Source organism: Rhineura floridana, chromosome 4 (assembly GCF_030035675.1).
Source record: "Rhineura floridana isolate rRhiFlo1 chromosome 4, rRhiFlo1.hap2, whole genome shotgun sequence".
Taxonomy (NCBI): Eukaryota; Metazoa; Chordata; class Lepidosauria; order Squamata; family Rhineuridae; genus Rhineura; species Rhineura floridana.
This window is the reverse complement of record NC_084483.1, coordinates 148,077,617-148,093,961: the sequence shown is the minus strand read 5'-3', so window position 1 is coordinate 148,093,961 and position 16,345 is coordinate 148,077,617. Positions and strand designations below refer to the sequence as shown.

At 45.7% G+C, this 16,345-nt stretch overlaps 1 protein-coding gene across 8 annotated transcripts in view; it reads left to right on the top strand.

Annotated features, from left to right (window-relative positions):
* Positions 1 to 16,345, top strand: part of HEATR5B (HEAT repeat containing 5B) — a 113,922-nt gene that overhangs the window by 53,869 nt on the left and 43,708 nt on the right. For all 8 annotated transcript variants that reach the window (XM_061624716.1, XM_061624712.1, XM_061624713.1 and 5 more), the window contains 3 exons: positions 3,098 to 3,267; positions 5,304 to 5,448; positions 14,059 to 14,298. In XM_061624716.1, the coding sequence (XP_061480700.1) occupies positions 3,098 to 3,267; positions 5,304 to 5,448; positions 14,059 to 14,298 (555 nt within the window). The remainder of the gene's footprint in view (positions 1 to 3,097; positions 3,268 to 5,303; positions 5,449 to 14,058; positions 14,299 to 16,345) is intronic.

Sequence of the window (16,345 nt, the reverse complement as noted above, 5' to 3'; positions counted from 1 at the left end):
ACCATCCATATTGTGCCATGCTCTCGAGCTCATACTTGCCAGCTACAGTGGGCCTTGCTACCGTTCCAACACGACATGGCCAGCTCAAATCATCGAGCAATCCCCTTGAGTCCCACATGGCGCTTGTCATTCCGCTGGTGGACAAGGGTACAACATCTCACCCAGGGCACTCCATTCAGAGAACCCCACAGGACTGTCATTACCACAGATGCCAGTCTCTTTGGCTGGGGAGCCCACTGCAACTCCCAGTCAGTTCAGGGAGTTTGAAACACAGCAGAGCAAACTCGAAGCATCAATTGGCTGGAACTAAAGGCTGTCCACTTAGCTGTACTTCATTTTCAGTCTCTCTTCCACTTGGACCATGTCCTCATTCGAACGGACAACACGTGTGCCAAATCTCATTTAAACAGACAGGGAGGCACCAGGTCCCGACCTGCAGAACCTGTCTTCCCTCATATTCGACGAGGCAGAACAACATCTGCAATCCTTGCAAGCAGAACATCTAAGAGGAATTTGGAATGTGACAGCAGACTGGCTTAGCAGACAACAGGTCTTTCCGGGAGAATGGAAGCTTCATCCGACCGTTTTCCATCTTCTCCAGCGTCGTTTTGGTGCCTTCTCAGTCGACCTCTTTGCCTCCAGTCGCAATTGCCAGCTACCCAGGTACTTCGCGCGATACCTGGACACGACAGCGGAAGCGGTGGATGCCCTATCACTACCATGGCCGGATGGCCTATTGTACGCCTTCCCTCCAATACCACTGTTAGCCAGAACCTTGAGGAAGGCGTGGCGCGAGAGGGCCAAATTGGTTCTGATAGCTCCATATTGGCCCCGTCGACCGTGGTTCTCGGATCTCCTTGCCATGTCAGTAATGGATCCATGGACACTCCCGGTCAGGCCAGATCTCTTATCCCAGGGTCCAATATTGCATCAGGATCCCAATTGGCTCAAGCTAGCAGCATGGCTTTTGAACGGGGACATTTGAGATCAGCTGGCCTGTCTGATGCTGTAATTGACATTATTTTGGCCTCGAGAAGACCATCCACTGCTCGTATTTATCAACATACTTGGGTGGCATTTTCCAGGTGGTGTCAGACTCAGCACCTTGATCCTTCACAGGCTACAATACACAGGTGCTGCAATATCTTCATAGGGGCCTCATGATGGGACTCAGATCCAACACATGGCGTCGACATGCGTCCACTCTGTCGTCCATTCTCTCAGTGCCCTTCACTGGTGCCCCTATTGCCTCACATCCGTTCATCAAACGCTTCCTCAGAGGCACTACCCTACATTCACCGGCTGTAGTCCACCGTTTTTCCTCATGGAGTTTGTCAAAGGTGCTGCAGGCTTTACAACGTCCTCCGTTTGAGCCCCTCAGGACTGTGCCTTTACATCTGTTGTTATTCAAGGTCCTGTTCCTGATCGCGATCACTTCTGCGAGACGAGTTTTGGAACTGGGCGCATTGTCTTCTGCTCGCCATCCTTGTGTCTTTCACAAGGACTCTGTTGTGCTGAAAACTGATCCTGCCTTCCGTCCCAAGGTCAATTCAGTTTTCCATTGCAACCAGGACGTTGTTATTCCTTCATTTTGTCCGAATCCTACCCATCCTCTCGAGAAGGCTTGGCATTCATTGGATGTCCGGAGGGCTCTCAAGACCTACCTGTCTAGGACCCAGGAGATTCGACGAACCGAGTCTTTGTTTGTATCCTTTCATCCAAGTTCTATGGGGCATAAAGTAGCTAATTCCTCCTTATCCCGCTGGTTGCGTGCATGTATTACTTTAGCTTATGAGTCTCTTAAGCTTCCGGTTCCAGCTAGTATAATAGCTCATTCCACTAGGTCAGCGGCCACTACGGCTGCTTTTGCTACCAACGCTCCTGTTGCTGATATTTGCAGAGCTGCTGTTTGGTCTACCCACACTCGTTTATAAGGCATTATAAAATAGACCGTTATGCCTCTGCTGATGCCTCTTTTGGCAGACGAGTGTTGCAACAAGTTCTTAATGATGATTAGAATGTGGGTCGTCCCTCCCTGTTATGGGTTGCTTTGGTACATCCCGCATGATGGCATTCCTCCTATGGAAAATGGACCATTGGTCTCACCTGAAGGGTGATTTTCATAGGAGGAATGCCATCACGACCCTCCCAGTTGGAGGAAATTTGGATGCCTAGTTGGAGGATACCTAGATTTCTTTTCTAGGGTTTTTATATATTCCTGTTACGCTATTTTATTACATTTACTAGTGAAGTCGAGACTGCTATTAATGTTATATCACTATGTTAGAGTCATGTTATTCTGAATACTGTTATTGTATTATGTCTTTGCTGGTAGGCCAGTTGGCCCTTTTTCCTGCACTTTTAGATATCTCTCTGGACTCGCTGCGAATGAACTGGAGAGTGGGAGGGGCCTGACGCCCCTAGTCTTGACTTCAGAAACATTCTTGCCTTCGGACGATAGGTTGAGCTATAACCCACATGATGGCATTCCTCCTATGAAAATCACCCTTCAGGTGAGACCAATGGTCCATTTTAGCTTATTCTAATATATTAGGTATTTTATGTTTTTAAAAAATATTTTACTGTGAAATGCCCTGATCTCGAGTGGTATCCAACCCAATACTCCCTCCAGCTAGCTCAAGGACTTCTGGCTCTACAATGGAACTTTTCCTCCTTCTTGTCTCCCACAATCTGTTCTGGTGGTTCCCTCAGTTCTCTGGAGCAGATCTGGGGAGAGTATAAGCTGCTGTTTTCTTAATGTTTTTCTTAGTGACTGAATATATTTGGTCTGTGTTGCAATTTTCATGCTGCTGTTTTGTGAATGTTAGAATTTCTTGTTTTTAATATATTTGATATATAATAATAATAATATTGAGTAAGCTGCCTTGTGAAAGCTATGCCTGGGCTAAAGGACAGCCCATAAATTGTATGTTTAAATGAATTTAAAGTTGTAGCCTTTGTGGGAAATTAGATTTTGAGGTCCAGTTTGGAGTGTGTGACAGGATAGAAAATTAAACAAATACATATATTAAATTGTGTCTGAAAGAGAAAACTCTATAGATATTTCAAGCTGATTGGAACATTTTAACTTTGTTAGGTAATGGAGCCACCATTTCCACCATTCGTTCCTCATGTCTGGTGGGGTGTGCAATTACACAAGATCATTCAGATTCTCTTGTTCAAGCAGCTGCCATTTCCTGCCTCCAGCAACTTCACATGTTTGCACCACGACATGTTAACCTTTCCAGTCTCGTTCCCAGCCTTTGTGTAAGTATAAGCTTTGCCTCTCCATTACAAGCAGAGTGGGACTGGGGGGGGGGGGACACATTTTGTCAAAATGCTTTGAACAGTTGTATTTTTATTCAGTCCTTCATTTGTAACCATCTTGAGATTCACCTGTCTTACTACTTTCTTAAGAAAGCCTTCACACCCTGCCCCCCTTCTCTAAGCTACTGTGGCTTCTTAAATAGCCGCAGCCCAAGCAGATAGATAAGCACTTTGGCACCTTTATGATTATGTTTTTGCAAAGCAGATGCTCTACCACTGAGCTACAGTCCTTCCCCAAATAGCAATGCTATATACAAACTTTTCTTTCTTTTTTATAAGCTGCAAAGCTTTTCTTTTTTAATTATATTGGAAAAATTAAGTATGCTGATTAGATAATATTTCAACACTCTAAACACTGTAGATATCTGTGAAGGAAATGTTGAATCTCATTGTTATGTACCCTTACACCTTCCATAAAATTAAATTCCATTCTCACAGCATGCTAACATGGCAAAAGCAAATCTGTATTCAACATAATCTTTAGTAAACTAGCAATGGAAGTATTACTGTTCTGAAAAGTGCTGGTCTCCATTGGGTGGGTGGGTGGGGGGGGGGGATGTATTATCCTGTATACAATTATCTCCAAAGCTATGGTTCTGCAAAATTAATTAAATATATATATATTAGATGTACTTATTTATTAATTGGTTTTATATACCGCCTTTCTGCTAAGCAGCAAGGAAGTTTACAGTTTAAAATATTCCTTCATTAGGAAGAAAATATTTACCATAAAGGTTTGAAAGTGTCTGTAAATCATATTTAGGTTTGCTGTAAACTGTAGTTTTGTACTCAAGACTGGATATCCTTTGCAACACATCATGTGAACTTCATCTGCTCTTAGTTAGTTTTCTTCGCAGAGCAGTACTGTCCTTGGCAGCTGACAGCATCATTCAGATCCGATGACGGCAAAAAGTTAGCCCTACTTAAGTGTTCAGAAGAATGCATGAAGACATAACATGAGGGGGAGTGGGCATATACATGTGGTCCCTGCCCCCAGTGTACCTACACACCCCAGGTGCCCGCACTTGATCCCTGACTTTCCCATGTTGATTGGGAAGACTTGTAAGCGCATTTGACTGATAAAGCAGGATTCCAGATTGTGGTGAGGCTTGTAAGTTCATTCATCCAAAAATGTTTATAAGCCCCCTTTGCACCTTCCCACTCAATCTTCTTTAGCATTATCTCCTATTAAAGCTAGTCCAAACAAAGCAGTGTCCATGCTTGAACCCTGGTGATGCTCTGGGCATAAAGAGTCCATCCCTGAAAGGAACACTTTTCCTGCAGTGGGGGAGGGAGTCATAAATGGGTTGTCACCACCCACTCACTCCATTGGCAGGAAGCTAATCTTTTTGGAGTTAAACACTTCTCTGTGGGAGCAAGGGCACACGGCTGTGGTGTCAAAAAGAGGCAGTTCAGGGGATGGCCTGTGACTCAGTGCTGGAGCACATGCTCTGCATAAAAAACATCCCCATCCTCTCCAGGGAGGGTTGGGAGAGACTGCTCTTTGAAACCCTAGAGAACTGCTGCCAGTCAGTGTAGGTCATACTGAGAAAGATGGACCATTTGTCTGACTCAGTATAAGGCAGCTTCCTAAGTTCCTGTGTAAGGTCAGAGGTGGTGCCTCGAACAGTGGAGGGAGAAGATAACCATGAGGTGCATTGTCTTAGCTTGACTAATGCTGTGTCACCATTTCTGCTTTTCATGTTTCAGAGTCCAGGCAGAGATATATATTATTGCCCTTAAGAAAGACATTTGGGCTTGCTTAAACATGAGCCGGAATTTCTTGACCAAAGCTTGCTTCCATTCTGTTCCATAGCTGTGTGTTGTAATCACCTTTGCCACATACCCAGATACCATCTCTGTCCCCCCCCCCCGATGATCTGAAAAATATTCACAGACACATAACATACCCCTGTGGCCGTTTTGGCAGGAACTAGCATGTTGACAAGTATATATTTAATACGCTTTGGTTACAGGTTCACTTGTGTAGCTCCCATCTTCTGCTTCGTCGGGCTGCAGTAGCATGTCTGAGGCAGCTCGCTCAGAGAGAAGCAGCGGAAGTATGTGAATATGCCATGAGTTTAGCAAAAAATGCTGGAGACAAAGAAAATAATGGGATGAGTAAGTTTTGCTTGCATATATTCTTTCCTAAAAAAAAAAAAAGCTAATGCTGTAAACTTTTTAAATGCATTGCTCTTTCCCCCCCTTTATATTTTCACTTACATCTTGTCTGACTTCATAAAAAAATGTGGATTTGTTTCCTTCCAGATTTTAAAGGATAGACTTTTGTCAGTTGTTGTCTGTTGGTTGGGTATGAAAGGACTCATTATTGAGCACCCATTTTCCATATATGAAGGCCAGGTTTGATTCCCAGCATCTTGACATCGATTCTGTGTAGCAAGGCTGGGAAATATCTCTACCTAAAACCTTTGAGAACTGAGTCCAAGGCCCAGTGTCAATTAGGACTGACAGGACAAGCATAGAAAGACATTTGCTCTAATTTGGCAGATTTTTTTTCTTACGTCAGAGATGGTTAACCTTTGGCTTGCCAGATGTTGCTTTATTAGAACTCCCAATATGTAGACTATTGGCCACACTCGCTGGGGCTGATAAGAATTGGAGTGCAACATCCGGAGAGTCACAGGTTAGCCACCAGTGTCTTACATCTTAACTATGTTGTTTTTGTTGTTGTTATGTGCCTTCAAGTCGATTACGACTTATGGCGACCCTATGAATTGGTGACCTCCAAGTGCATCTGTCATGGACCACCCTGTTCAGATCTTGTAAGTTCAGGTCTGTGGTTTCCTTTATGGAATCAATCCATCTCTTGCTTGGCCTTCCTCGCTTTCTACTCCCTTCTGTTTTTCCCAGCATTATTGTCTTTTCTAGTGAATCATGTCTTCTCATTATGTGTCCAAAGTATGATAACCTCAGTTTCATCATTTTAGCTTCTAATGACAGTTCTGGTTTAATTTGTTCTAACACCCAATTATTTGTCTTTTTCACAGTCCATGGTATGTGCAAAGCTCTCCTCCAACACCACATTTCAAAGGAGTTGATTTTTCTCTTATCTGCTTTTTTCACTGTCCAACTTTCACCTCCATACATAGAGACTGGGAATACCATGGTCTGAATGATCCTGACTTTAGTGTTCAGTGATACATCTTTGCATTTGAGGACCTTTTGTAGTTCTGTCATAGCTGCCCTCCCCAATCCTAGCCTTTTTCTGATTTCTTTATTGTCTCCATTTTGGTTACTGACTGTGCCCAGTTATTGATAATCCTTGACAAGTTCAATGTCCTCATTGTCAACTTTAAAGTTACATAAATCTTCTGTTATTACTTTAGTCTTTTTGACATTCAGCTGTAGTCCTGCTTTTGTGCTTTCCTCTTCAACTTTCATCAGCATTCGTTTCAAATCATTACTGGTTTCTGCTAGTAGTATGGTATCGTATGCAAGTATGTTGTGATACGGCATTTGATAGAGCAGCCTGTTTCTGCAGTCAGCCATCAAGCCTTTTTTAGTGCATACATCAATTTACGTAGCACTTTAAAAGGATTTTAAAAAGTTGCCCAAATATAGAACACTTTATTTTATATAGATAGCTTGAATGAATATCCACCAGCTTTAGATGAGCAGCTGTGTTAAAAAGAATTGCAGCCAGCCAGACAAAAACACTCTGGATGTGAAGCAGGACCATTGAGGGGTGTGGCCTGGAAACTAGTGGGTATGGACAGTGTTCTGAAAGCCTGATAGCCCTGGAGGGCCCTACTTGTCCCCCCTCCCAAAGTTCCCCATACCTGCTCTAGACTGAGAGGCAACGTTATCTTTAGTTCAGGGGAAGTTCTTTAAAATCCAAGACTACTTGATGCCATGTACTTCTCTAAATTATTAATATCTTCGTTTCTGTGGATTGACTGCTTTTGGCATCAGGTTGCTGTTCTCACATGTTTCAACATGTTAAATGTTGCATTTTCCATAGGAGGACTGCCATCAAGCGGGTTATAGCTCCACCTATCGTCCGAAGGCAAGAATGTTTTGAAGTCAAGACTAGGGGCGTCAGGCCCCTCCCACTCTCCAGTTCATTCTTGCCTTCGTCCGTACAAGTTTGAATTTATTGATAGCTTCTAGATAAGTTTTTGTGTACTGTGTGACAGGGTGGGAGGTTTGTGTGTGTAGTCCTGTGCGTTTCCTTCCCTCTGTCTTGTCTTAAACTGTCTTGTTTTAAAGCCGTTTGTTTTTCTATTCCTGGGGAATTTCTTTGGGGGGTTCTCCCTTGCCCGTGTTTTTTTCCCAGTGTCTAGCCTAACGGCGCTTTAGGGAGACCGCGGCTGTGGTTCTCTCTTCCTCAGGCGGCGGACGCAGCCTTAAACCAGGAGCTTGCGGCTGCTGCTTCCTGTTCTGCTCCGCTGCTTTTTTCCTGCCTTTACGGCTTACCGCCTACCCCAGGAGCCTGCTGCTGTGGCTCCTTTTGTCTTCTCTTCGAGGCGGTTCTTTCAAAACTCCCACTCCAGGAGCCTGCGGCTGCGGCTCTCCTTCCTTCCCGCTTAGCGGCTCTCATTAGTTGGGCTGCTCTGCCTTTCCCGACTCGTTCCACGGTTTTAAAAATCTCGCCGCGATGCTCTCTAGGACTGTACGGCTGCGGCTTATTCCCAGTTTCCCTGCTACTGCCCAACGGCTACGGGGTTTTTTCGGTCCGTCCTGCCTCCTTCAGAGTCTCTCCTACCTGGCTTTTAAAGCCGCGATTGCGTCTCTCAGCCCCGCGGCTGTAGAACGTATTTGAGGCCGTTTTCTCGCATTTTTAAAGCCGTGATTGCGTCTCTCAGCCCCGTGGCTGTAGAACGTATTTGAGGCTGTTTTCTCGCATTTAATTTTTCTGGTCAGCCCCATTTCAGCTCGCTGGTGCTCCTCAGTGTCCGCCATTGCTCCTTCCTCGTCCCTCCGCCATTTTTGATTTAAAAAATTTCCCGCTCTTTTCACAGGCACCATTTTGTTTGTCCCTCTGTTCCCGCTCTTTCTGTTTAGCCTATTCAGTACTGAACAGGGGGGTGTAGCTTACAAGGGCTGTGGATAGCAGAGCCAAAGGCTTCAAGTCAGCTCCCACAGCGCGATCTATAGGATCCTATAGCCCTACACAGGTTCCTCTACTAAATCTGCTACTGCTGCTGCCTCTTGCAACTACTTCATCCTGTGCATTCTCATCTGCTACTGATGCTGCCTACTGCAACTAGTTGAACCTGTACATTCTCATCTGTGACTGTCTCATCAAAGCTGTTTGAACTGTACATTCTGCCCCATTCGTGGCCGTGTACTAAGGCTGTTGATACGAAAAGCTGTTTGAACTGTACATTCTGCCCCATCCGTGGCCGTGTACCAAGGCTGTTAATTCTGTACATTCTGCCTCATCCGTGGCTGTGTACCAACCCTGCTGAATCTGTACATTCTGCCCCATCCGTGGCTGTGTACTTTGCCATCTGAGCCGGTGCATTCTACCCATCCGTGGCCGTGTACTGAGCCTATTTGGGTCTGTACATTCTGCCCCATCTGTGGCCGTGTACTGAACCCCTCGGGAATATATGATGGCGGAACAGCCAGTGACAGCTCAGGCAACCAAGCCTAAATAATCCAAGGCAACCAAGCACAAGCACACCAAAGCGGTTGCCAAAACTAACCATATATCTAGCCACAGCACAACCAAGCGGGCACGCTACATCTCTGTACTGATTTCTGAGGAGGCTGGCCAGGAACCATTAACAAATCTGTTTAATTCTCCGACCACATCATCCGAGGAGGACTTTGCAGGGTTTCCTGACCAGCCAGCAGCCAGCTATCCTCCTCCCATATTGCCACCGAGGGCTCATTCCTCTTCTCAGCCTGCTGAACCGTCCATCTCTTTACCTTTGCAAGCACAACCATCTTCCACACTGGGGCTGCAGCTGTCTCATGAGTTCATATCGCAACTACAAGACATGCTGTCGTTCTTCTCTCAAACACAGGCACAGGCACAAGTCACTGCCGTGCCTCAGCGGAGTGTTTGCAGACAACCCGATGATCTGGGCCACTATGTTCACAATGAGGCAGATCCATCATGCTCCCCAAACCCTTTTGACATTGCCAGGGGCAGGTGTGTCGATGACGTCTCTTGTGGGGAGGACCCACCATATGCTATGCAAGCCGAAGGTGACGACTGGAGTGACCAATCGGAGCAAGAGGAAGATACATCCTATCGTCTGTTTGATACCTCCGATTATCAACCCCTTGCTCGCAGAGTACTAAACACCCTTGGTCTACAATCTACACAATCTGCAGCTGCCACTCCTGTAATCAAGGGGGGCAGGGTCCTGAAATCCCCCACACCAGCGGAGCACTACCTTCCTGTGCCAGATCCTATTGCTAAGCTGGCCAAGGACGAATGGTCTCACCCATTATAATCACGCCGGTTTAACGCCCTTGCGGACAGGCTTTACTGTCTGGCTCCGGAATTTACTTGCAAACTGGCCGTCCCTGGCATAGACGAGCCAATCTCCAGTCTAGTTTCTAGATCCCTTTTGCCGAGGGAAGGAGATTCACATTTAAAGGATGCCACTAAGCGGAGGCTGGACTTTGCCTTGCGCAAAAACCATGAGGCCACCGCTTTCTCCATGCGAGTTTCTGCATCAGCTTCCATCTTTTCCAGGGCAGCGATGATGTGGTTGGATGACCTCTTAGATGATCCTAATCCCGATCCTGTCTCTCTGAGGAGGTCACTGGTGAAATTACGCAAGACGGCGGCATTTGTGGCTGATGCCACCTTGGACGCTAATCAGTTGGGAGCAAGGGCTATGGCAGCTCAGGTAGTCGCTCGGCGGACCCTTTGGCTTCGTCACTGGCAAGCGGACTCTACAGCCAGGGTCAACTTGTCAAGGGCACCTTATTCGGGCTCACTACTCTTTGGCGAGGAAGCCCTAAAGGCAGTACTTGTTGACCCCAAGGAGGCTCGGAAGCCTGTCTTGGCCACTGTCAGGAACATTGATCGCAGGCCCTTCAGACGTTTCACCTCATACCGCACGACCCAGCCCTTTCGAGGAGCGTGGCCCAGGGGATGAGGCTGCGATTTCCGTTCCTCCCAGGGAGTCTGGAACAGATGTTTCCCAGGCAGAGGTCAGTACCAGGGACGCAGAGGTGCCTCAACGTCTTCATATCGGGGCGGGTCTTGCCAGCACAGACAGTACTGACCCGATACCGGTCGGGGGCAGACTGCTTCTGTTTGGAGACCATTGGCTGCGTCTGACTCAGGTTACCTGGATCAGAGATCTTTTTTGTTATGGCTATGCGCTACAGTTTTGGACAACCCCTCCAGACAGATTTCATCCTTCTCCTTGCCCCAGGGCACCATCCAGTCACTGCATCATGCAAACAGCCATACATCACCTCTTGGACACGGCGGCAATAGAGCCAGTCCCTACAACAGAGAGGTCGGAAGGGGTGTACTCCCTCCTATTTGCTGTGCCCAAACGAGATCTTTCATGGAGGGCGGTGTTGGACCTCAAGTTCATCAACCGTTTCGTAAAGTATTGCAGATTCAAAATGGAATTCCTCCACTCCATTACAGAAAGCCTTCACGAAGGAGACTTCCTGGCTTCTATCGCCCTAAAGGAAGCGTATGTCCATGTGCCTATTTGCATAGCCCACAGGAAATTACTTCGGTTTGCCTTCGGCCCCCAGCATTTTCAATATCGAGCGATGCCATTCAGCCTCTCGTCTGCCCCGAGAGTATTTACCAAGGTGCTACTCATACTAGTGGCTTACCTCCGACTTCAAGGGGTGCACATCTACCCCTACTTGGACGATCTTTTAATACGGGCGAGTTCGAGGGAGCTGGCTCATCGACATCTAAAGCTCACGCTCCATGTCTTGCAGACCTACGGCTGGCTAGACAATTTTGACAAAAGCCATCTACAACCAACCCAACGCCTGCAACATCTAGGGGCGATGTTAGACAGCCGGCAGGCGATGGTGTTCCTGTCTCCAGACCACATAACTGCTATCATAGACATCACAAGATCTCTGATGCGCCACGCAACCGCAGATGTCATGCTTCTAGCCAGGGCTCTCGGAATGTTGGTATCCACCATCCATATTGTGCCATGGGCTCGAGCTCATACTCGCCACCTTCAGTGGGCTTTGTTGCCGTTTCAGCAGGACATTGCCAGCTCAAATCATCAATCAATTCCCTTGAGTCCCGCACTGCGTCTTTCATTCCACTGGTGAACGAGGGTCCAACATCTTACCAAGGGCACTCCTTCAGAGAACCCCGCAGGACTGTTATCACCACAGATGCCAGTCTCCTCGGCTGGGGAGCCCACTGCAACTCCCAGTTCGTTCAGGGGGTTTGGACTGCAGTAGAGCAGACTCAGAGCATCAATTGGCTGGAGCTAAAGGCTGTCTACTTAGCTCTGCTCCATTTTCAGTCTCTGTTCCCCTTGGACCATGTTCTCATTCGAACGGACAACACGTGTGCAAAATCACATTTGAACAGATGGGGGAACCATCTCTGCAGAACCTAGCTTACCTCATCTTCGACTGGGCAGAACAACATCTACAATCCTTGAAAGCAGAACATCTCAAAGGAATTTGGAATGTGACAGCAGACTGGCTCAGCAGACAACAGGTCTTTCCGGGAGAATGGAAACTTCATCCAACCATTTTCCATCTTCTCCAGCGTTGGTTCGGCGTTTTCTCAGTCGACCTGTTTGCCTCCAGTTGCAATTGCCAGCTACCCAGGTACTTTGCACGATACCTGGACACGACAGTGGAAGTGGTGGATGCTCTGTCACTACCGTGGCTGGATGGCCTGTTGTATGCCTTCCCTCCAATACCACTATCAGCCAGAACCTTGAAGAAGGCGCGGTGCGAGAGGGCAGAGCTGGTTCTGATAGCACCATTTTGGCCCCGTCGACCGTGGTTCTCGGATCTCCTTGCAATGTCGGTGACGGACCCTTGGACACTCCCAGTCAGGCCAGACCTCCTATTCCAGGGCCCAGTATGGCATCAGGACCCCAATTGGCTCAACCTAACAGCGTGGCTTTTGAACGGGGACATTTGAGGTTGGCTGGCCTGTCTGACGCTGTTATTGACATTATCTTGGCCTCGAGAAGACCATCTACCACTCGTATATATCAACATGCTTGGGTGCAATTCTCCAGGTGGTGTCAGTCACAGAACCTCGATCCTTCGCAGGCCACAATACAACAGGTGCTGCAATACCTTCATAGGGGCCTCATGATGGGACTTAGACCCAACACCTTACGTCGACATGCGTCCACTCTGTTGTCCATTCTTTCAGTGTCCTCCACTGGTGCCCCTATTGCTTCGCACCCGTTCATCAAACGTTTTCTGAGGGGAACCGCTCTACGCTCACCGGCTGTAGTCCACCGTTTTCCCTCATGGAGTTTGTCGAAGGTCCTGCAGGCTCTACAACGCCCTCCGTTCGAACCCCTTAGGACTGTGCCTTTACGTCTGTTGTCATTCAAGGTCTAGTTCCTGATCGCGATCACCTCTGCGAGACGTGTTTCGGAACTGGGCGCATTGTCTTCTGCCCGCCATCTCTGTGTCTTCCACAAGGACTCTGTTGTGCTGAAGACTGATCCTTCCTTCCGTCCCAAGGTCGATTCAGTTTTCCATTGCAGCCAGGACATTGTTCTTCCTTCCTTTTGTCCGAATCCTACCCATCCTCTCGAGAAGGCTTGGCATTCGTTGGATGTTCGGAGGGCTCTCAAGATCTACCTGTCTAGGACCCAGGATATACGACGATCCGAGTCTTTATTTGTATCCTTTCATCCACGTTCTATGGGGCATAAAGTAGCTAATTCCACCTTATCCCGCTGGTTGCTCGCATGTATTGCCTTAGCTTATGAGTCCCTTAAGCTTCCAGTTCCAGCTAGCATAATGGCTCATTCCACTAGGTCAGCGGCCACTACGGCTGCTTTTGCTACCAATGCTCCTGCTGCGGATATTTGTAGAGCTGCTGTTTGGTCTACCCCACATTCGTTTATAAGGCATTATAAAATAGATCGTTATGCCTCTGCTGATGCCTCTTTTGGCAGACGAGTGTTGCAACAGGTTCTTAATGATGATTAGGATGTGGGTGGTCCCTCCCTGTTATGGGTTGCTTTGGTACATCCTGCTTGATGGCATTCCTCCTATGGAAAATGGACCATTGGTCTCACCTGAAGGGTGATTTTCATAGGAGGAATGACATCATGACCCTCCCAGTTGGAGGATGCCTAGATACTTTTTGGGTTTTTTTCATATATTCCTGTTACGCTATTATATTTAGATTTACTAGTGAAGTCAAGACTGCTATTACTGTTATATCGCTACGTTAGAGTCATTATTGCTGTTGTGTTATGTCTTTGCTGGTAGGCCTGTTGGCCTTTTTTCCTGCATTTTTAGATATCTCTCTTTGGACTCGCTCCGAATGAACTGGAGAGTGGGAGGGGCCTGATGCCCCTAGTCTTGACTTCAAAACATTGTTGCCTTCGGACGATAGGTGGAGCTATAACCCGCTTGATGGCAGTCGTCCTATGAAAATCACCCTTCAGGTGAGACCAATGGTCCATTTTACTGCTGCAAATACTTTGTTAGTTATTTGGATCACATGCAGCTATAGGCTTATTAGAAAAATATTGCTATTTTGAAGAAATGAATCACTGTTGCGAACGTAAAATATTTTTACCATTTCTTTTGCAGATATTAATTCTTTTGCTCCAGGACTAGGTTCCCGGAGGGATATTCATGGCCGACATCTGGGAATTAATATTACAGAGACTGGACTCGAGGGAGTCCTTTTTGGAATGTTAGATCGGGAGACTGATCGGAAGTTGTGCTCTGATATTCATGATACCTTGGGGCATATGCTTTCATCTTTGGCAGTGGAAAAACTCTCTCACTGGCTAATGTTATGTAAGGATGTTCTTGCAGCATCCAGTGGTAAGTATCTGAAAATGACCATGTAAATTTGCGGAGGAGGTATTGTCTAGCTTGATGACTTCCCTCAGAAGCTTTTTATTTAGCAGACTTTCTTGAGTAGGTACTAAGATATTTTAGACCATGCTTTCAATACAAAACAGGAAACAGCTTTCCTTTTTTTGGATGCAGAGAAACCTGCTTGAAACCTTTAAGATAGTTGAATTTCAATGATAATTTTAGGCTGTTTATATGGATCCAAGAGCTAAAATATGTACGAACAGGATGGTTTCAAAAATCTTTAATCTATTAAAAATGTACCAAACATGGGTGGCTTTTATCACCATTTCTTTTTGCATTAGCTACAGAAGTCCTGGCAATTGAATTGAGACATAATGATAGCATAAACAGAATTAAAAGTAAAGATAAAGAGGAGAAAATCAAGCTATATGCAGATGAGACAGTATTAATCTTAACTGATCCTTTCATTTCTTTAATGGAAGTAGAAGCAGAAATTTTAGCATATGGAAAAGTGGCAGGATATCCATTAAGTAAAGGAAAAACAACCTATAGGCACAAATATATCAGAAGTACAGAAAAAACCAAATCCAAGAAACATATAAAAGTTTGTCTCCTCCCTCTCCCCCTTTAAGTCTCTAATTGTGGAGAATGAAAAGGAAACTCAGAAAGACTTGGAAAAAGCTTTAAGGCAGCCCCCTCTCTCCTTTTGAAGAATGATGTCAATGGGTGGGCGTGGTTTGGAGAAATAGCTTCAGGGGCCAGATGAGACCACCTGGGGGGCATGATTGGCCTGGAGACCAGAAGCTCCTCACCCCTGCCCTAACTAACCTTTCACTGTTAAAATCAATTTTGGACAGAATAAAAAAACAGCTACGGGATTTAAAAGGCAGAAAAAATAACTTGTTTAGGATTCAGGATATAGTGACATGAGGGAATAATAAATGTTTTATTTTCAAATCCAAAAGACCGTGAACAGCAAAATGTCACAGATATAGGGGGACAAATGAGGGGGGCTTGAGGGTCCCACACCTACTTCTATATTAAGAAGCTTTTCAGCTTTGTCATTTAATTTCCTTCATGAATCTTTGGACTGATAAACATTGGGTTCACATAGAAAGGCCATATAGCAAATAAGAGATAAGGAAAGGGCCCAAGAATGCTAATATGACTATGACCCCACATTTTCTGTCTAGAAATAGAGGAAAGAACTCTTTTTACTGGGTATCTCTCTCCTTAACCTAATATGTAATTATTCGGAAGTTTACAGACTGGACAGGGATAAAATCCTCATTGACAACAACCTCTTCAGATTACTAGATTATTATGTAGATGGACAACCTCTCCCATGTGATTTCTGGAGAACTAATCTTAAAGATTTGGGCCTGTCATGGATAACCTGGTGTCAGCTTAGCTAATTTATTAGGAAAATGTATGGTTTCCAAATTACATAGATTTTGATAGTGAAAGATATGGGTTCCAATTTATTGCTAAAACAGTTCTGGGAATCAGATATAACTTGTCATATCGATGAGAAGGAATGGAAGAGTATGTAGGTAAAATTCCCATACAGATCTATTTCAACATTGCACAGAGAAATTGCCTTGAAAATTATGCAAAAATGGTATTTAATTCCTTAATACATAGCACGTGTCTTTAAATCAAGTTCTCAAGCTTGTGGGTGAGGTTGCGGAGCACTAGGGTCATATTTTCATATGTGGTGGGACTGCTGTAAGATTAAGGGGTTATGGAATTGAACATTTTTACAGGACAAAACTTGGATTTGCAATGTAAAAAGCTGATTGGTTTCATGCTGGCAGCAGCCAGATTAGTGGTTGCTAGATTTTGGAAAACACTGGATGGCTTGACATCTTATAAGTTGCATCAGAAACTCTGAAAAATAGCTTTGTTAGAGAAACTGTCACGTAAAATAAAACTGGCTGAAGGGAAAAGGAAGAACAAAAACTCTTTTGAAGCAGAATGGTGGTCTTTTATTTTAGCATCAGCATCAGACTCTGGAACCGGCCAGGTGCCTTCTCTGTTTAAAGCACTG